The sequence below is a fragment of the Perissodus microlepis genome, chromosome 13 (assembly GCF_051167445.1).
Source record: "Perissodus microlepis isolate ML-2025 ecotype Zambia chromosome 13, ASM5116744v1, whole genome shotgun sequence".
In the NCBI taxonomy this organism is placed as follows: domain Eukaryota; kingdom Metazoa; phylum Chordata; class Actinopteri; order Cichliformes; family Cichlidae; genus Perissodus; species Perissodus microlepis.
Genome location: NC_140473.1, coordinates 24326338 through 24347789, shown reverse-complemented (window position 1 = coordinate 24347789; position 21452 = coordinate 24326338). Strand labels below are relative to the sequence as shown.

The 21452-nt window shown below is 39.6% G+C and overlaps 1 protein-coding gene across 4 annotated transcripts in view; it reads left to right on the top strand.

Moving 5' to 3' along the window:
- The first annotated feature begins 251 nt into the window (after nucleotides 1-251).
- Nucleotides 252-21452, top strand: part of kcnq5a (potassium voltage-gated channel, KQT-like subfamily, member 5a) — a 116050-nt gene continuing 94849 nt past the window's right edge. For all 4 annotated transcript variants that reach the window (XM_084948567.1, XM_084948570.1, XM_084948571.1 and 1 more), the window contains exon 1: nucleotides 252-1053. In XM_084948567.1, coding sequence (XP_084804693.1) covers nucleotides 713-1053 — 341 coding nt within the window. In that variant the 5' untranslated portion in view covers nucleotides 252-712. The remainder of the gene's footprint in view (nucleotides 1054-21452) is intronic.

Genomic DNA, 21452 nt, shown 5'->3' with positions numbered 1-21452 from the left:
AGTTAACTTCCTCTGAAAGTCTTACCCCCAGAGGGACTTTCTTTCTTTGTAGAAGCGTTTCAAAGAAACTATGTTATTAGCTGTAGATAAGGTATCTTTATTTTGCTATTTGATGCATTTTCTTACATAAACCAAGCACAGTGATCACGCTTTGGGAGTTATTGGGCAGTTTCATCACCTGCGTAAAATCTGCGTCATCGGTGCATATATATATCTCTTGACGTTTCTTCGGTTAACATTTATCACCCAGATTGAAAATCTGCTATCGTTCAAGTCCAGATTTACGACATCTAATAATCTCGTGGCGCTGGTGGTGCTGCGCCCTTCCCGTCTGATGCGTAAAAGAGCACCATGACTAGCAGAGCACCGGCAGGCTTCACACACTTTGCCAGAAAGAGCCAAACCGGCGTGAGAGTGAGTTGAGTAACAAAGAGAGTGTGGGAGAGCCCTCCCCCCGTCAAATGTATCGATGGATCCACACCTTCATAACCCAACTCTTCTTCAGCTTCGCGCAGATGGCCAAAGTGTCCAAACCAGACCGTGAAACTGTTCAGCCAATAGATTAGTTATTTAACTCTTCATCCACTGCTTTGTTGTACTTAGTGTGTAGTGAAAGTCAAAGTAGCCACACACCCTCTAGCCCAAAAGCACTTGGCTACACGTGAATGCCTGCCGGTCTCCCAGCGCACTCCACGCTTGCGCTAGTTATGCCATGCCGCGAAGTCATACCGGCGACGAAAGCGGCGGCAGCGGGATCTGGCTAAAGACCTCGGCTGGACGTCGGGGGCAGGACTACCCACTGAAAGATGTGGAGTGCGGACGGCAGACTATGAATAACGTTGTGGGTGTCGGGGACGGTCTCCTGTCTCCAGCCGCGGCAGGTGCGGTGGGAGCGGAGAGGAAACAGGGCGCCCGCCTGAGTCTGCTGGGGAAGCCGCTGACCTACAGCGCGCAGAGCAACCGCAGAAACGCACGCTACCGGCGGCTCCAGAATTACCTCTACAACGTTTTGGAAAGACCGAGGGAATGGGCTTTTGTTTACCACGCTTTTGTGTGAGTACTTATGCTTGTGCAGCACAGAACTAAACACTACAAGTCGTTTAGAATCTCATGTTTATGCTTTCCGATTGAATAGGAGTTCCCCACCTCTGAAAGCTGAATCAGTAAAATATTTTGTTAGGCAGGGATAAAAGTGAACACACAAGATATCAAAATTTGTATTATTTTTTCTGCTGATGATAATGATCAGTTTGGGTCATGATACATTTATATATCACTATCTCTGTGGTTTCTTCTTCTCTATGGAAGATGTTTGCATCTTCCTCTAAACATCCAACATGTCAAAAATCATGTAAACACTTTTTGGTTTAACCTTATTTATCTTGAAGGTCTTATGCCAGCTGTTGATACATTTAAATGGAATGAATATGTTACTTTTTGAATGTGACCACCTGTTGCTCCAGGTGTGCAGAAAAGACTAAGAACACAAAGCTGAAAAGGTTAGAATATAACAAGCATGTGTGCTAGTGTTCAGAAAAAGCAGACACAGTACTATCCTCCAGGACATTATTGGTAGCTCCAGCCGTTTTTGAGCTCTTTAAGATGGTCAGCAGACTGTCAGCTGAAAAGGGAAAAATGTAATAATTGCTGCTCCCTTGCATGATCTTGGTTCTTTCATCACTTTTTTCTACAGAGAGAGGCACTGGGAAAAGCCCTGAAGGGACAATTTTAAAGCTGACATGTTGCAGTTCTTAAATTCAAACCAGTCCTCTACTGACCACAGCTTGTTTTTTCTTCCTTTTTGGTTATTTTTCTAGTGTGAAAATGCTTCATGATCAAAATTTCTGATTAAAAAAAAATAGCATCCAGCTTCCTCTTTCTTTATGCAGTTTCCATTAGCCATGGATTATTGCTAACATTCAAGCAAAGCTTTTCTTGCTCATAGCTGTCAAGATCTAGCTAAACTATCACAATTTGTCGTTCTATTGCTCTTACGAATCCTAGGATGTTTATCAACATGACACACACGTACTGTAAACTGTATCTATTATCCACATCCAACAGTTGTGGTCATATTTTTAGAGAAAGTTTTTCGAGCACTCATATACAGTGACAACCCTCAAAAATTCGTCTCTGCTTTTCCCTTTTTTGTGTGCAGATCACCTGTCAGTAGAAGTGTGTAGGTGGTGTTGGTGCACTGATTAAGCAAGGGTTTCTGGAAGTAGCTCTTATTTCACTGTCTGCTGTGGTGGCTGTTGATTCTCTCTGTTAAACACAGGCTATGCAGTAAACCTATGCAACTCGTTCACACACATACCAGTGTCAGCATGGTTATGGGTACAGATTAAAACACTGGATCCATTCCTTGTCCCAGTCAAGTCCCGTGTGAAGAGAAGGAAGAGGAGCTGTCAGAGGAGGGGCTCCACAGCCGGATGCTGACGTTTTATTTGCACAGGCAGGACAGCTGAGGTCGCAGGGGTTAAGTTGTTACATCTACTCACGACTGTGGCCTCCCACACTTTAGTAGTTTTGGATCAGCTGCACATATGAAATGATTTAAAAGCCTCAAACAATTTGCTTAAGTGAGATGAAGAGAGCTTTGGAAAAAAATACTCCTCCGTGTCAAAAAGCATGTGTTTTAATGTCCAGTGGTGGAGAAAGAAAACAGAAACCTAACAAAGCAAAAGACAGGGGCAAAAGTAGGTTAAATTACAGATTTAATTTACTTATTGTAAAAAAAAAGCAGGTGTAAAAAGAGGTAGACGCATTAGAATACTGCAAATCTTTGTCGTGAAGAGTCAAAATAAATGTATGGTTCCTGATTAGAATAGCGTTTCGTTGATTTAGAGGTAGGCCTGATGATTTTGAAATAATGGAAGTACTTTTGTAAAAGTGCAAAATGAATTTCTAGTCACAGAAAATTGCACTTATTTTTCACAGTTTCCATCAGTGTATTGGAAGCATGCTTATATATATATATATATATATATATATATATATATATATATAAAGCTGCAGGCAAGCACACAGACATTTTAAAGGTAGCTAGACAGACAACAGCATCAGGCAATACAGCAACAAAATGAGTAGAAATGTGCATGAGTTTGGTGATCTTAAAGGTGTCTTACTGTACAACGCCTATCTGAATGTCAGATTCTCTAATTGCCGCCACCACTTCTGGTGTTAGTCAGTTTTTAGATCTCTTCTCATGTGTAGTTTGTCTGAAGTCATTAACTTGTTGCTCTGTTATCCAAGAAACCTTTGAAGCCTTTGAGCAACACATACATAAACTTAAGTCACTGATCTAAAAAAAAAAAAATTAATCTGAATTAATTAATCTTCACGCGTAACTGAAGTTAAACTTTGAAGTCTGGTTTTAATTGAATATAGCAAGTCACATCTTCTATTGCAAACTCTTCAAATGCGGATGGTTTTGATCCATCTAGACCACAAATGAAAGCTAGTGTGTAAATGCAGCATCTCGCTGCAACTTGTCCACAGTGTGATGTAGATGTATGGCTTCACAAACTTACAATCGCATGGCTTCACACATGTGCTACTCACAAACACATTCACACGTGGTAAGTGATGAACCAACACACAAACAACACAAAGCGCATGATTTATAAAAGAAAAGTTCCTTTGATCGTTTAATTAGTAAGTACTTATGTTGAAACAGATGCTGCTGTGTGTGCGTGTGCATGTGTGTGTGTGTGTAGATCCACACCGTACAGATGCGTAGGAAAACAGCTGAATGGTGTGTGTAGGTATTTGAATTATAAGTATGTATACTACACTCCTTAGGAATCCCTGATGTGCTCCTGATATCTGCTGATGGGCTGCAGATATCAAGACACTGATAAGCATCTGGGCTTATTTCTTGCCAAATAATGCTCCCACACTGAAACACTGCTGGCATTAACATTCAATCTCTTAATGAGATGGCGTGTGTTGGGCTAATCACATTTGCTAAAATGGGTTCCAGCCACAGTCTGCATTTGTGTTCTATACTCAAAAGATGATTCCTTCCTGTGCATGTGTTTTAGTGTGTATGAAAGTAATGTCTTACCTATTTTTTTCAGATCTATTTATTCATTTTTCTTGTGTGAGTTTAAGATGATACATGCAGCCTTTTCTGTACATTGACATGTCTAATGTTTCTGTATCGTGAAAGCATTTATTCACGACTTACGCTGCTATTTCCGCAGGTTTAAGCATCCATGTTTTTGTTTTCGTGTCTGAGAACGAGTTGCAGAAACGCTTCAGAGTTTGTGTGAGATTGATTGAGTCACACATGGTGTGAGTGCACCAGCCATTGATTCCAGGGTCATTTCGGTCTGCTGACAGGTAAAATGTCAACATCGCCTGATGATTTGCCAGGTGGATGGACACCTTCTCTAATGACCAACCTCCACTTTATCTTTCAACCAGACTGGCTTGTACTGAGTCGCTTATGCGTTAACTGTTGACTTTAACTGGGACTGGGACACTTTTAATGCACTTTTAAATGCCACCATTTAATGTAGCAAATATGCCTTTGGACTGTTAGAGTAAGCCATATTATGCAGAGAGAACCCATCCAGGCATAACAAAAAGACAGAAAGATTTTCTACTTATCACTGACTTTTTTTGTATGACTTCTTAATCATCTCATGTTGATTTCTGTTTTTTTCCCCTTGTGGTATCAGTGCACTGCCTACTCAGACCTACCATGTCCAAGTTTGGTTGTCAGCACATAGGCAGTGAGTGGAGTGTAGCAGATGCAAAAGAAATACCAGTGTAGTTACTGATTCAACACAACGTCTTATTATGCAACCCAAGGCTGGACAGAGGAATTGTAGTTGCTGCCTATTTATGCTGCTAAAAAATAATTACTTATAAAAGAATAAATATCTAGTAACTTAGTGTTCAACATGCATATATTGTGGAATATTGTTCCTCTGTAGAAATTACGAAGAATTCAATATAATATATGTAATCTCAAAGAGTTATTGTACTCAGAGGGTATTTTCTCACTCATGAAACTGCAGGTGCACTGATCAAAAAAAAATTGCGCTCAGATTTGAAGAACTTAAAAGGAATCCTGAAGAGGCTGCTCTTTGTCTCCTGAGATCATGGTGACATTTGAGACACCTGGGCACATAAAAGGGTCTCTGTGTTTAGGTTCCCTCTTGCTTCCAGGTAGGAAGGAGGTGGTTGGCCAGCACCCAGTGGAAAATGCTGGAAGATGCAAAAGGATCTATTTGATAGGGTGAACAGAAGGAGGGACGTGCGTATGTGGGTGACTGTATAAATACTGTCAGGATGCCATCCGGTGTTTGCATGAGTAGATACAGAGTTGCTACCCTATTAAAGATGTTTGGTGTATGTGTGTGAGCGGGTACTTGGTCATCACTGGGTAATGTAACATATCACAGACACATTGTGTGTCCAGGTCACAAGTTGGCTGTCTGTCTTTCAGGGCCCAATGAAAAGAGGAATGAAGAGGAGGCAAGAGAAGATAACAAACAAACAAACAAACAAAAAACCAACTGTTATCGCATAAAGGAAGTGGTGATGTGGGAGGGAGGGATTTAAGTTTTGTTTTTTATGCATGAAAACACTTATAGGCAGTTTTTTGTCGACTCAGTGTGTTGTGAAAGAAAGGTAACATCTGGCTGTGAAGTGTGATTTCAAAGAGTGAAAAAGAAACAGCACCAGCATCCTGTCTAGACAGTTGGATACTGGCCTGTATGCAAGATTTGCAAACACAGTGAAAGATGGATAGCAAAGAAGTAATAATTTTGTGAAGGTCATGTCAACAACAGATTTACAAATTATTTGAACAATTTTATTCCTCCAAAATGAAGTCAAAGAACATATTCAGGAATTAGACCCAAATGGAGCTATAGAAAAGACACCTTTTCACCCGGTGATGTGGTTATCAATTAAATCCTAAGCTTTCTAAAGTAACTAATGCACTGTAACAAACTTTTTCTCCCCTTTTGGCTTTTCTATGCTTCACTGTCTCCTGCTAATATCCGACTTGGAAGTGTATCATATGGACATTTGAGATGAGTGTCAATCTGGTGCAGTCAGTTTTGAAGTAACTAAATAACAGACAGATTTCCTTATATACCACACGCTGATGTCCCCTCAAAATGAACAAATGTGATAAAAAAAAAAGAAACTTCTTAGAGATATATGTCAGTGTTGGACCTATAGTGGTCCACAAATACGTGGTTCCTTCCTCTTCATAACATCTGTTTGAAAAGTTTAATTTTTATTCAGCATCATAAAATCTAGTTGCATAAAATTCAGTGTGTCAGCAGTTAGAGTAACACATTATAGTTTTATGTTGTTGTGATGTCACTCAGCTACAACAAAGACCTGGTTCCAAGCCATCTTAAAGTTTGATTCAGAGGCACTGCAGTATTCATTATTTCATAATAAGATGCCTATCATCTTTTTAATCAACTATCCTCTAACAGCGTATGTATTAGATAATAGATAAATAGCACCCGACAGTACTATTCCTAAATCCCCAGATTTAACAATCTAGCTAACTGCTGATGTTCGATCCAGCTCAATGCATCAGGAATGAGTTACAAAAAAATGTAGGGACAAATGAGAATAGTTTGTTATTTAAACTGATGATTAATACGCGAAGAATCACTCCTGACACACAATGGATCATCAGAAAATCCCTTTTTCCCCATCGACGCCCACTATTCTGCATGATAACTTGTTTTTGTATTGCTTTTATGGCATTTAATTATCTTATTTATTTGACTCTATTTTGTGTACAGTGTTTTGTAACCAGGCGTCGGTGAAAGACACTTTATAAATAAACACATACTTTCTTACACTCTTACTGCACTTGTAACCCAGAGCATTTCACTTCTTCTGACTGCAAAGAGTATGTAATGATTCCCATGACCATCGGTTTATTTACACCCACCACATATTCTCCTCAGTCTTCCTGTGTTAATCACGCTTGCAAATGTGTTAAAAAGAAAGAAAGAAGTGAGCTAATTAGTCTGTGCCAGAGTGGAGAGATTTGATGAATCAGACTTTGATGTTAGTGTCATCAGGGAACAAGTCGTCTACATCAGTCAGAGCTCACTGGTGAGAAGAAGATCAGAAGGGATTGCAGTGATAAATATACTGTGACATTCAAGCAGGTCAGACAGCAAGTGTGTATTGCAGGTGTGTGTATGTGTGTTGAATAGGTTGGGAGAGAAAGACCTGGAGTGAGAAAAAAAATGCATTTCTTTTAAAGTGCATACTTGTATGTCTGAGTTTCATATGTGTGACATGGATATAAAGAAGGAACACAAGTGGTTGGAGAATAGAGTGTGTATGTGTGTGACCATATGAGTAGGAATGCGCTATGTGTCGGTTAGTCTTTTTGCGAGAGCGTGTGTGTGTGTGTCCAAATCAATGTATGTCTGCTCGTTAGTCATCCAGCAGTCCTCTCGTACATCAGTGGAGGTGCCACTTTGCAGAGCAGACTGCAGCGCTGATGGATGGAGACAGGCTGAGCTTGTTGGTCCTCTTGCCCACACAGAGTGCACCACAGCTGGGCACGCATTACACCAGCCTCATTCCCCTGTCGCACACGACTCGGACATTACCCTGTCAACTCTTTTAATAAGAACATGGCTCAAAAGCACTCTCACAAATACACAATCATCCACGTTACGCTCATGTGCACACATGCACCTCCGTCACTAAAAATTCACCCGTGCCATTAGAATGATTTAGTATGCAAAGTATGTAATATGCATTCTGTATAAAGTTATTATAATTAGATTTAGGAAGTCATTGACTGCCGTGAACTCCATATGCACATGCATAAACATGGTATTGATCTACTAATTTAACTTTCTGCAAGGACACCTATAAGTGCATTTGCAGAAATTATTGTTTTAATATATGATTGTAATATGAATCTGCATCCCTAGATCTTTTGGTGGTCTAGAAAGTTTAAAGTTTAGTTTTTCCCTTTCTTATTTCTTAGTTTTTAGTCACCATTGCATGTTTCACATCATCAAAAAATATATACATTAGACGAAGAGCAAATACAAAATGCAGTTTTCCAATTATGATTTAATTTGTTAAGGGAAAAAAAGTTATCCAAACCTAACTGGCCCTATGTGAAAAAGTAAGTGCCCTCTACATCTATCAGTTGGTTGCGCCACCCTTTTGACTGTGGGTGTGACTTTAAAAATAATAAGTGCTGTGTTAGTTTTATATGTAATGGGACACAAACCATCCACAGAACATTTTCCTGAAAGTCTTGGCAAATGTGCGACAAGCCTTTGTGTTCTTTTTGGTCAGCACTGGTTTCCGCCTTTTACCCAGTGTCCTTCTCATTGTTGAATCGTGAACACTGACCTTAACTGAGACAAGTGAGGCCTGCAGTTCTTTACATGCCGTTCTGGGTTCTTTTGTGACTTCCTGAATAAGTTGTTGATGCACTCTTGGAGTAGTTTTGCTATGCTGGTCTCCACCTGGGAAGGTTCACCACTGTTCAAAGCTTTCTACATTAATGGGTAGAGGCTCTCACTGTGGTTTGCTGGCTTTGTAACCCTTTCCATAGATAGATGTCAATTACTTTGTTTTACAACAGTTTCTTTAGATTGTGGCATAATGTTCTGTTTGTTTGAAATCTTTTAGTCTACTTCACTTTGTCAGACAGGTTCTGCTTGAGTGAGGGTCACTTCACACATGTACTATTCACTTTTCCCCTTCACACACAGAGGGCTCAATGCTTTTCCCCTCAGTGACTCCTTTCTTTGTGCCCCTGAAAGTCAAAACAAGAATCATGAGTTGTGCATAGGAGTATAGCCATGAGGGCCAATGTCTGAATATTTCAGTAGGTTTCCTGCGTATGTCAGGCAGTTCAGTCTTGTCTGTGCACTTTTTATGATCATATATACACATAAAGTATATTGTGGCAAAAACATAAGAGCCAGCTCAAGCCAACACATACTGTGAATAATTTATCAGTGTAGTCATACACATTTTTCAGTGGTGACACACTGATTCAGACAGAACAGTATTAGCTCACCCATATTGGTAAGTTTTCCTTGAGAAAGAATAACAGGTGCTTGCTTCATGTCTTTCTTTGTTTCACGCGGGACTTTGCCATCACAGACAAATAATTAGAATTGGAAGAAAGTGCTGAAAGTTGAAACAGAGACATGGAAGAGTAGAGAAAAAGAAGGAAGGTTTGGCTGAGAAAAGAAAAGGTGAAGAGCAAGCAGGAATTTCACTGCCTGATGAGGCAGTGATATGTCAATAAAATACCTGCTAGTTGTTGTACGTAGCTGTACTAATCTGCTTGTATTCTGGCCTTTCAATAAAACTAATCAAGCAAAATGAAGATATCGCAGTCTGGTTGGGAACTGTTTTGTATTTCCATGATATGTTTTTTATGTTTTTTATCCTGAGCTGAACACATAATATGCTTGCCAGTTGACTTAAAATTTAGCTTCTAATGTTCTGCTAACAACTTGCGTTACACTGGGTTAGACAATAACTTTAGTGAAGCCTGCAAAAATTTCACTTCATACTATTAAAATTTGTCAAGTTACAGGCCCTCAGAGCACAAAGGGCAAGTTTGAAACTTGGTGCTTGGCTATGTTGATGTCTTTTTCCCTACATTTTCTTGTTGTGTCTTAAGCACTGAAGCTAGCCATATTATATTTTCTAGGTTGAAAAACAATTAATTAATAGCTTCACTAGAGGGAAAACAAGGCAGCGCTAAATTATTTATTTATTTACGTATGCTTTTGGTGACTAATTACAAGTGGCTGCAGTGAACAGCTGGTCACCCAGACATTGGGGAACCACATTTGATTGCATGGCAGTTGCACAGGTCCCCTGGTGGGAGGCAACCTGTCTTCACACTATTGCAGACTGACAGTAGTCACTCTGAGATAGAGGCAAGTTTACAAATAGTTGCTGTTTCATTTCTAAACAGATTGTCAACAGAGTACAATCAGTCATTCTGCACTGACGAACCCACTCACATGTGTCTGTGCAGCGGAGGACTTGGTGGACAACTGGTTGTATTCTGGTTTAATTTCCATAATGTAAATAATAATAATGGATTGGATTTATATAGCGCTTTTCAAGGCACCCAAAGCGCTTTACAATTCCATTATTCATTCACTCTCACATTCACACACTGGTGGAGGCAGCTACGGTTGTAGCCACAGCTGCCCTGGGGCAAACTGACAGAAGCGAGGCTGCCATATCGCGCCATCGGCCCCTCTGGCCATCACTAGTAGGGTAAAGTGTTTTGCCCAAGGACCAGGACAGAGAGCCCAGGGATTGAACCGGCGACCTTCCGGTTACAGATGCGCGTCCCAACCCCCTGAGCCACGGTCGCCCCACTATTAACAGCAGCTGACTGCAAGTGGGCAGACCTGGTCCACATCTTCAAAGCAAACATTTCAAAGGCTTCAAGATCGCAGATTGCACATGGTGACGTAAATTTTGCTGTGTTGTAGTTTACAGACAGTTTTTTCCACAGCTGGGGAAAAAGCTCTGTAAACTGTTTCTGTTTATAACCACAGTATGTAATTAAATTTGTTCATGTGCTATTGTTAAAAATAAATTCTCAGAATCTCTGAGGCTGAGGTACCTTTTCATGAAAGACTCAGGTACATGTGAATTTGTGTTAGCAGCCAGGTGAAATGACTCCACAAATGCAGGATTCTGAACAAAGAACACACCAGTTTTATTGCAATATACACAGTATACATATATACTGTGTACACACACACACACACACACATATATATATATATATATATATATATATATATATATATATATGTGTGTGTGTGTGTGTGCATATATGAATAGAGAGCGAGAAAGAGCGTGAAAGAGAGAGAGAGAGAGAGAGAGAGCATTAGCCAAAGTAAAACTGATGTAGATTAATAGAATTGTAGGTATTGTATGGATTTACCTATTATTCATACAGATTATTTACCTTATTTCCCATACTCGAATAAAAGTGGGATTTGAAAAAAAAAGTTTTAGTTACATCATATAACCAGATTACATCAGAAATGGAATAAAACACCACATCTGGAAACAACAATACATTTGAAACAATACATTAAATATACTGTATTTTATGCAAACTAGAGCGACTGCATGTGTTTCACGTCTTTTTTGAGTTCATGACGGATTAACCTCTTGAGTGTTAATATTCCAACCGCTATAGACGACTAAGAAAAAGAGATGGATGGGTTGAGGAGCAAAGAGGCATGTCACAGAAATGCGACATGAGTACAAAATAAACCCAGTATTATTTATGCTCATTTTTATTTCCGCTCTCTCACTTTCCCTGAAGACACAGAGCTAATGTGAGTAGGCGTGTGATTTGGCTTTGCTTATTGTGTGAAGTCATTACAATTCTTCCATTAGAGACAGAAGCAGCAAGAGCTTCCCTCTCAAGACAGAAGTCAGACTTTCACAATCTGTTATCAGCAGTCATATCACACGTTTGTCCATCTGTACTACATGTTTATTTTGGTTTTCCTTTGGACATTGACATAGAAAATGTTCTTTAAAGAAGGAAATAGATAAATGATGGCGTTGCTGCAACATTTTGATTTCATTTAAGCCCCCCCCCCCATCCCCCCCAACCTCTTGGATGCCTCAGTCCATGCCTGCCCTTTTAAGTGCTCAGAGTAAAGAATCTCAAGTGTTTGTTCAACTGACTGAGACAAGCTTGATTCATTTATTTTATTAAAAGTCTGAACCAGAACATGACTTGTGTTCACCGTAGGAAATGAGTACTGTCCATCATCTTTGTCTGGTGAGTATTTTTAGGGTGCTTGGGAAGTCAGGAGTCACAGAGAAGTGTTTAAAGGTAGTGCACGGTGGTGTATGGGGACAGTGTAACTGTAGGAGGGATGGAGGGGTTCAAAGTGGGGGATTACATCAGGGATTGGCTCTAGGTTAACAGATGAGGGACAGCAGCTCTGATACGTGTAGATTCACTTTGACACCCAAACAGACTATTGCACAATCTATACGGACGGCACATTGGTTGCCCGCTACGGTTTGTTTCACCAGAAATTGAAAGAACACCAATCTGATTTCACCTAGTCAGCTAATAGATGTGACTACAAGTGAGGAATGGAAAAAAATACGTCGAGTTGATATTTGGCTTTGGGCCTCTCACCTATCAATCCCTACACAATCACATGGATAAAGGTCAGCTCAGCAGGGACTGAGGAGTGACAATAATGATTTCCACCGCGGGGAACATAAACTAATAGTACGTATGTGAGCTGTGCAGCAGCATACTGATGAAGAAGAGAGAATACTGATGGCTTAAATACAGTGCCTTAAAGCACAATCTGTGTTGAATAATCGCTGAGCTGAATTGAAGTTGTTGTGTGGCAGAAGGCAGGTGTTTTGTGCCTGAAACAGCACTCGCTTTCTTCACTTCATTTAAGGTAATTATGTTTGGTGTAATTCCTTGAAACATTTAGTGATAGAGTGACAGAATTTGCTGTGCATTCAACAAGTGATTTTGAGCACATGGGTAAACAACTCAGTGATTGGTTTAATTATTTTAACAGCTGCTGGAGACAAGAATCTCAAGTGTGTGAACATAAACGGATTTGTGCAAGCAAACAATGAAATTCATTCATTATTAGATTTTGGTGTCTCCACAGTGCAGTGGTTTACGCATTCATCTAACAAGCAGACACAAATTCCATTTGGAGTTATTTGAGGAAGGGTATTCATTTTTTAAGTAAATAAAACAAACAATATTTAACTTATGGAAGATACTTTAATTTGCCTTTGTATATTAAAATACCTTGACAACTAAACATGTGCTCAGTTGTTCTTTTGTTCCCGCACAATTTGTCAAACTAGATTTATATATAGAGTCAATGTTAAGTGTTTTCCATAAGCTATATTTTGCTTCTCTACAGTTGCAGGCTGAGGCTTGTAGCTTAGGATGAACCCTGCTGTGTTTTCTGTTCGGGAGGTATTTGCATATATTACCACAACCCCCCAGCCCTCCCCCACAATAACACTGTTTATTTTCATCATAAATGAAATAAATGTTTAGGAGAGTTTTGTAGTTTTGATTAATGTTGTTGCAGGTCCAGCAGGTACCAGTAGAGGCTGATTTAGGTCACAGATTGATCTATTTTCTGTTAGAGGTCTGTTAGAGTCTTTCTTTCTTTCTTGCTCCTGGTCTTCTTTCCTATTTCTTTTCTTTTTTTTCTTTTTTTTTTGAGGGGGGGTGAGTAAAAACACTCTCTTGCACGTGCACATTTGTACCTGTATCTGAACCTCTGTCAGCCATATTTACAGTCACATTACACTAATGAAAATGATGATCTCATGAAGAAAAAGCTGAAAGATTAGGTGACACATAAGATTTTTTGGAACTTGTTATAACTGATTAAAAAAAGTTTGATAATCATAATGATTGAGAAAGAGATGGGTTTTAGGCTCAAGTGTGTGGACATTTGGGTATAATAGCGTGGTGAAATGCTATTCCTAATCATGGTTTCCTCTCCAAACCAATGCTTATTTACATTTTAGTGTTTGTGTAAGTGAATAAGGAGGATGGGTGGATCCTTCATTTCCAATAATAATAATAATCTTTAGTTCTAAATCACTTTTAAAGCTTAAGTTGCAAATTGCTTTATACAAAACACAGTCAAAAACATGTGTTGCCACTGAGCCATAGCCTGTATATTAAAGATGGAAGTACTGTAATTTAAGTAAACCTTAAATGAGGTGTGGACATCATTCCTTTGAGAACTGTCAAGGCAGGCAGGTTGGACTCAAGCATAGGCTGAGAATATAATAAAAACAGTTCTTTATTTACAGACACCAGGTGCAATAAATACAAGTGAGGGGGGGATCCAGGGGTTCCGAGGATCCACGGGAAGGTTCAGGAAAACAGGTTCTTCCCACTTGCACAACAATCACCACTCTGGGGGAAAATCCACTCCACACTTGTCACACCAGACTCCTGGATACTCATGCTCAGACATCCAAGATACAAGGGTTACAGGACAGGTCCGGGGAATGTATATACAAGGAGATGAGAAAGTTACAACCAGGAAACCGCAAAGAAACGCAGAAGATCACAAAGCTGGGATTTACACTAATGTGTTTTACTCAATAATCCAGCAACAAGAAGCTCTGAGACACTGCTTTACGTAGTGTCCGGAAAACCGGATGAGCCACAGGTGATTGATTAGTCACAGGTGCGCGGGCCAAAGGCGGGAACCCACGGTGAGCTCCGCCCATGCAGAGTGATGCAAGAGAGAGAGAGAGCTGTGTGGACCGGGCACACACAGGGACCATGACAAAAAGATTGCCTTGTTTTTTCAGTAATTTTCATCATAGTTTCTATGTTTACAGTTTAAAACAAAATTTGTAAAGCCACGCCCGTTCCTCTTTTAGTGACTGTGTAAATGTGTAGTTTTAAACACTGCTCAAAGTCATATTTAGTAGTAATTAAGCTATTTTGACATATGATTTATAGGCTGATCAATATTTACATAAAACATGAATGATATGTATAACAATCTAAATAGCTGACGATGATTTCAGCCGTACCACATACATAATGCAGTTGTTGCCATTCTGTCTTTTCTTGTAACTTATGTGTTCCCATTGCATTTCTAATGGTTCCATATTAAGAGTAACTGAAGCTGTTTCGTTCAAAATCCTCAACTTTTAACTGCAACAAGTCTGAAACAGTTTTGCTAGTTATATTAAAAAAGGATGATAAAGGAGGGTTTGCTTCTGCTTCTGATGTCCAGTTTTAAAACATCAGTATGGGATAGCAAACAGGCTTAACTTAAGGCTTGACAACAGGATTTCACTTACCAGTGAGCTACATCTCAGTAACAACATTCCTCTAAGAGAGGAAACAAAATGAAATAAAAATGAAACCAGTGACAGAAACTAAATTAGAATAAATGTTAAATTTTTAAATGTTAAATATTGGATTTAATGGACCGAGCCAGCCCGATTTCCTCTGCCAGGTTGCAGAACCTCAGGATCCCAACTGCAAACACGGTCTACTTTAGTTTTCAGCAAGGGCTCGGAGGAAATGTGCTTGTGTGTTTTTATGTCTGGACAAAGTGTTTGAATCCAAAATAAGAGAATGTCCCTGTGAATGCATGTGTGTGAAGCTTCCTGTAACTTCAGATTCAGCGACTCTGAATCTGACACCATTGTACTGTGGATGTGTCTGCACTGGCGTGCATGAGGACAGATGTGGTTGTACAGTAAGGTTAGGGGAAGAATTAAGCATTTAGTTGTTGTTATATAAGTGGGTTAGGGTTATTGGGTGTATGCTAGTGAGTGTCCTCACAGTCATTGTGTGTGTGCTTTTGCATGTGTTGGGTCTAGGCCATTGACGGGAGTCAGTCTAATGTAGAGTGAGTGTCTGTTTTATCTAAGTAAGCCCTCTCCCAGGCCTGCAGCCAACAGAACAGCCATCCTGACACAACAAGACAGCTGGCTGTTTGGATAACATCACACCTTTTCACCATGACTGTGCGAGAGAGAAACGAAGAGAGACAGAGCCTTTTACCATTCGATTAAGCTAAAGTAGACCCAGTTGACTGGTTAGTGCAGCTGTGTGTTGATCTGTGCAAGTAGACTGAGTAGACGTGTGTGACAATATATGTGCCTTTTCTCTCTGACTTTCTCTCCTTCGCCGTGCGTGTGCATACAGTTTGAATTGGATCATCTAAATCTCTTCACAAAGCCGTACTGTGGCAAATTTTAAACTTAAAAAGATACTTGTAGAGTATATTTACATTCGCTTGTCAAGTAATGGAGTTCTCCATTTCTACTCTGGACTCAAATTGGTGTTACGCGAATGGGGATTTTGTAGGAAGTGAGACATGTATGCAGTGTTGGGAAGGTTACTTTTAAAATGTATTCCATTACAGATTACAGAATACATGCCCTAAAATGTATTCTGTAATGTATTCCGTTACGTTACTCAATGACAGTAACGTATTCTGAATACTTTGGATTACTTAACATATTATCATGCATTTTACAACTACGTGAATGTACTATTGCTGTGTGATTTATTACTATTACTGAAGGTCCGCGACTCCGAACTGTAGTAAAGGGACCTCTGGCTAATACGTTGGTTCCGTGTCGGGCTCGTAGCCGAAAAATAGCTTTACTTTGTTGTGTGGGTCAACTCTGCTTGCGAGAGACCGAGAGAGGCGTTGAAAGGCTGCTCCAACGGAACTTATTGTTTCGGAGGAAAACACGAACAAAGCGTACAGTCGAGTTTTAATAGCTTACTTACAGCTGGGCTTGTCAAGCACTCTTCTTGGCTGCAGCTCCCGTTTCTGCTCGATGACAACTCGTACTTTTCGACTCTCCTTTTTCTCCCTCCTCGCGCTCACAGACACATAACGGGTATGGCGGTCCATTCTCCCTGCAGCACGGACTACACTGCCCATGATGCTACATTCTGCATTCTGCCTATTAGCTTAGCACAACAACAACAACAAAAAGGCGCTCTCTCACCCAGGAAACACGCAGAGCGAGAGCGTCACCCTGTAACCATGGCAACCGCAACGCTGCCGCCTGGGTAGCTGTCAAACAAAACCGAAACAGTCCTGAGCCGCGACAATATGAAACAGGAAAGTACCGCCGTGTAATCCATTTATTTCAACAAAGTAACTGTATTCTAAATACCACCTTTTTAAACGGTAACTGTAACGGAATACAGTTACTCATATTTTGTATTTTAAATACGTAACGGCGGTACATGTGTTCCGTTACTCCCCAACACTGCATGTATGTGAGTAATCAGTACTGTTTTATAATTAACCGCTGTGTGACGTTCAGGTCTGCTGTTTTCAGTGTTTACCAAAGAAAAATTACGCAATTAATTATTATTTCAATCTCAGAATCATTGCCTATGACTTAGTGTCTGTGAAGAACTTATGCAACTGCACTTTTTCAGCTCCACATTTGTAACTTTTTAATACCCTGCAGATTATATTACATGTGGCGTTCAGGTCCACTGTACCCATGGGCCATAAGTGTAGAGCTGCTGTGTCCCTTCATGCTTATTGTTGTTTGTATATGTGTTCCTGCATGCATCTTCTCTTTTTGTCTTTCTGTTCGTGCTGTTCCCGTTTCCAACATTTCCAAAATCTGCACTTCCACCTGCTTGCTCCCACATTTCTGCATATTTTACTCTCAGTCTTGCAGGAACCACTATATTTTGTCACACTGAAAATCAACAGGTGGACTACAACAAATAAATAGCTTGACAAAATTCTATACTTGAAAAAATGATGACATTTTACATGAGAGAGAAGATTTAGAAGATGATAGGGAGGAAGGGGTTTTAGAACATGGGATCTTTTGCCTTCATTGGATAATACTGTGTAGACAGGAAGGCAGGGTGAGAGTGAACGGCAATGACAAGCAGGAAATGGAAACAGAAACAGATTCAAACTCAGGCTCTAGCAGTGAGAAGTCTAAAAGTACATAGGTCACCTATTCAGCCAGGTGAGCTAAAGCAGCATCAACTCAGAGTCTGACAGTAACTGTGAATACGAGAATGAGTCTGACCATCAGTCACCTCCATGACAAGCCTGCCAGTAGCCAACAAGGGGAGAACTATGGATGTCAGTAAAAAGTGAATGGTCTGAATGGGCCTTCGTGCTCAAGGAATGAAGCATCCCTCATAGTTGCCAACATAGTGCAACAAGGGCCAAGACAAAGGGTGGATATTTTAGTGCAGGAGATCAAATCTAAATTTTAGCCTTTGATCATAGCTGCCACCTAGAAAAGTGTCCTGATTGGGAAATGATCTAAATTCGGTTTCAGGTCCCTCGTGTGTTTTTATAGGGTGGCATGAATAGGCTATTCTTTGAGTGTTGCTGATATGAATCTGTTCAATTTCTAATTAAGTTAAAAGCAGTAAACATCAACAGTAATGAAAGACCTTTCATTTATATTTGTTCAAGATAAAAAAAACAACTACTTGATTTCACTTTTTTTTTTTTTTTTTTTTTACATTTTATCACAAAAAAACTAGTGGCACTGTTGTGCTCTAACAGAGGTAAATTACAATTATTAAATATATATATATGGTCTGCATTGGTTGGAATTTATCTCAATTCCAACCAATGCAGACATCTGTTAACATCTGTTAAGTATTTGTACATAATCTTTTATGGCTAATAAAAACAGGAACACAAGGGTTAATCTTATCTGTTTCATGTCACTGTTACTCACACGTGTTGTTTTCCACACATGTTGTGCAGCCCTGAGCTTATCTACGCATTACTCAACAAAGCTGCATGTTAAGAAACCAACCTTTCAGATTAGGGATGTCGTGTTTTACTAGTATTAATGATAACCGTAACATTTAAACTGAGAAACTGATATTGTGTAAAAAGATTGCCATTATAGGTTCATGATTTTCTGTAAAACTGAATATTGCCCTATTTTATACTGCTTTAGCCAATTTTTTTGATTTTCTTTTAATTATTTACATCAATAAATCCAATAAAGCAATAGAAAGCACTGCATCCATGTGATAGGGTGATCGTGAGAGTAGTTAACCACAAGGGATATTTGTGAGCCTGTGTTGTACACTTGCTAAATGTCAACTACATTCAATTCTGCATGAGGCTGTTTATAAGACCAAAGGCCAAAGATGACACTCTGCACCCAGCTCCCAGTTCAATCAATCCCCCCTATTCTCTCTCTCTCTTCTGCTTCCTACACATTACAGTTGCAGTACATAATAGCACCACCATAATGGATTTACGGTGGTGCTATTATGCTTTCTTTTACATGTAACGTAGACCTTTATGTTCTCAGTCTTTGTAGGTTATAAGGCCATCATATTCGTTAGAAGGTGTCCAGTATTATCCTGCCTTTGTCTGCACAGGTGTTTTCTATTACTTAGAATAAGCGCTGCTGATGGATATCAGCTGTTGAGTCTAATGGATTTTCAGAGGAATGACTGCTAGAGCACAGTATTGCTTAAAAAAAAAAACTGCACTTGTGTGTGACAGCCGAGCTGAATGTTACTCTGAAAAGGCCTCTTTAGGTGTCAGTTTTAGAGGATTTAAAAGGTAATCATGGCATATACTCAAGAAAATCAGCAAACCTTTCAGTTTCATAACTTTCCTCCGTCTTTTGTCTTCTTCTGGCTTCTAAGGTTAGTGCTCGCCACAGCAGAACATGGCCCCCCCCATGCCTTGCATCCTTTTCTGTAGCATTGTTTCTACTAGTGGCCGTCGTCAATCAATCCAATATTAAAATCAAATTCTCATTGATCCAAATATTCTATTTGGTAAAGATTTTATGCTGGATGCCTTTCATGACACAGCCATCCTTGCTTGTGTACTCGTAGATGGGCTAGTTTCATCATTTTATGCACAAAAAAAGAAGAATAACTACTAGCAGGTGTGTACATGATGCAGAAATGCTGCAAGAAGTTAACATTCTAGTGCAATCTGTTCATTTCAAGGGAACTTTTGTCGTTGTCGTTGGAAAACATTAGTGACTCATGTTTGTATCATTGACCAAGAGTCTTTCTGTAGCTTATTCATTGTATTGCACCATCCACTTCTGGGAAAGGAAGTGTTCCACAGAGGAGGTATAATTTGTTCACATGTATGACAATCGAGGCAATAAAATGAATGAGTTTTTTGGACATATTGTCAACCAAGCTAGTGGTCCTACTAACTGACAGGTGATATTCTAGTTATTTAAAAGGTCTCTATTCTCTTCTTTAGTCGGTGAAATAAAGCACAGACCTGAGAGCGAAATAACAGAGACAACAACAGCACAGAACAGAAAAATATAAAAGAAATTTCTCTGTCCTGTCACGCGTTAGTAGTTAGTTTGCCAGTTATACTTGTTTGCTAAGCTATGTGAAGAGCCTGTGTCACTTAAAGTGCTTATTAAAGATTTTATTTCCCAGAAGACAAACTCCTTTTTAAATGTTAGTGCTTTGGATATCATGAAATCCCATTTAACTTCCTTTATCTGGGGTGGAGACAGAAATCTCAAAATAACCACTTGAGATGAGCTCAAAATTAGGTTTCTTTTCTTGTTGTTGTTTTTTGGAAAAATGGTATTATCTATCTGATCCTTTAAATTTACTACTATATTGGCCTTTTTGTGCTGTTGGCGAACTGATATACTTAATCACACTGGGAAAATACAGGGGATACAGCTACAGCAGTTTATTTAAAGCACATATAGCAAGTACTGCAAGTGTCTCTAAATCATAACTATAGGATTATGACTAAAGATTACAAGAACTTTTAAGTTGTTTGCTAGTAAATGTGGATGGCAGCTAATATCCGGCTTCTAGTGTGGATATGTGGGCGAACACTTCCTATTTTGTGCACCCATCTTTGAGTGCAAATGTAGTTACTTGTGTGATATTTTGGGTGTAACATGATGTGTGGGCACTAGTATGATCAGAAAACAAGCTGAAGCTGAAGTTGCACATATGGCAGGAGAAAAGAAATCGCATGCATGCCAGCCAGCCTGACAAAATGTGGAGGAACCAGGACTGTAAAACATGCAGAAGCAAAGCATGGACAGTAAAGCAACAGTGAAAGGAAAATGGCTCCATCCTCTAATGTGAGGCCTGCTGCCAGTTTCCTACTGTTGAAGTTAAAACATATTTAGTGGTACAAATCAAGTGTTTATATTCCAATACACAATAGAGACGTGTTATATCAAAAAAAGTTCCCCCTAAAAGGGCTTCCCACTTCACAAGATCAAAGCAAGAGAAACAAAATGTTCTCTTTAGGAAAGGAAAAGATCATTTCTAACCCTAGCATTAAATAAAACTAAACCTGGAACCACGAAAGTTTGGAACATTTGACCAAAATCAATAGATCTTCTGAATAACTGCTAAACCAAATAACAACATGAGAAGCTGCCAAAGGACAGAGTTGTGGAAAAATGGGCTAATATGTGCAGAAAGCATGTTTATTTAGACTCAGTTTTGTTTTTGAAAAGGAGTTAGGCTTCCTGGCACTTATCTGCAGATGTAAAACCTTGCATTATCGGGTCCTTTTTTGGAAACTCAAGGCTTCTCTGTGGTGCAATTTTCTGTGCAAAGTTTATTTAACCATTCTTAAAACCAATAAGGAACTCATAATGCAGTAAGGCTAACACTGACCCCGGTCTGCAGAGATATTGGAGCAGCAAATATTGTGCTTGGGGATGCACAGATCTCATTCACCTTGAAGCTCAGCTGTGTATGAATATATGAAGGGAAAAAAGTGCACATCCAGGCAGCTTGAACACTCATAGTTGGGTCACACTTCTGCAGAGAGATCCACAACCATACTCTTACAAGTACTGAACCCTGCACACACAAAGTAGCTGTCGCACGAAGATTCCTGGTCCAAAATCTTTAGCTACTATAAATT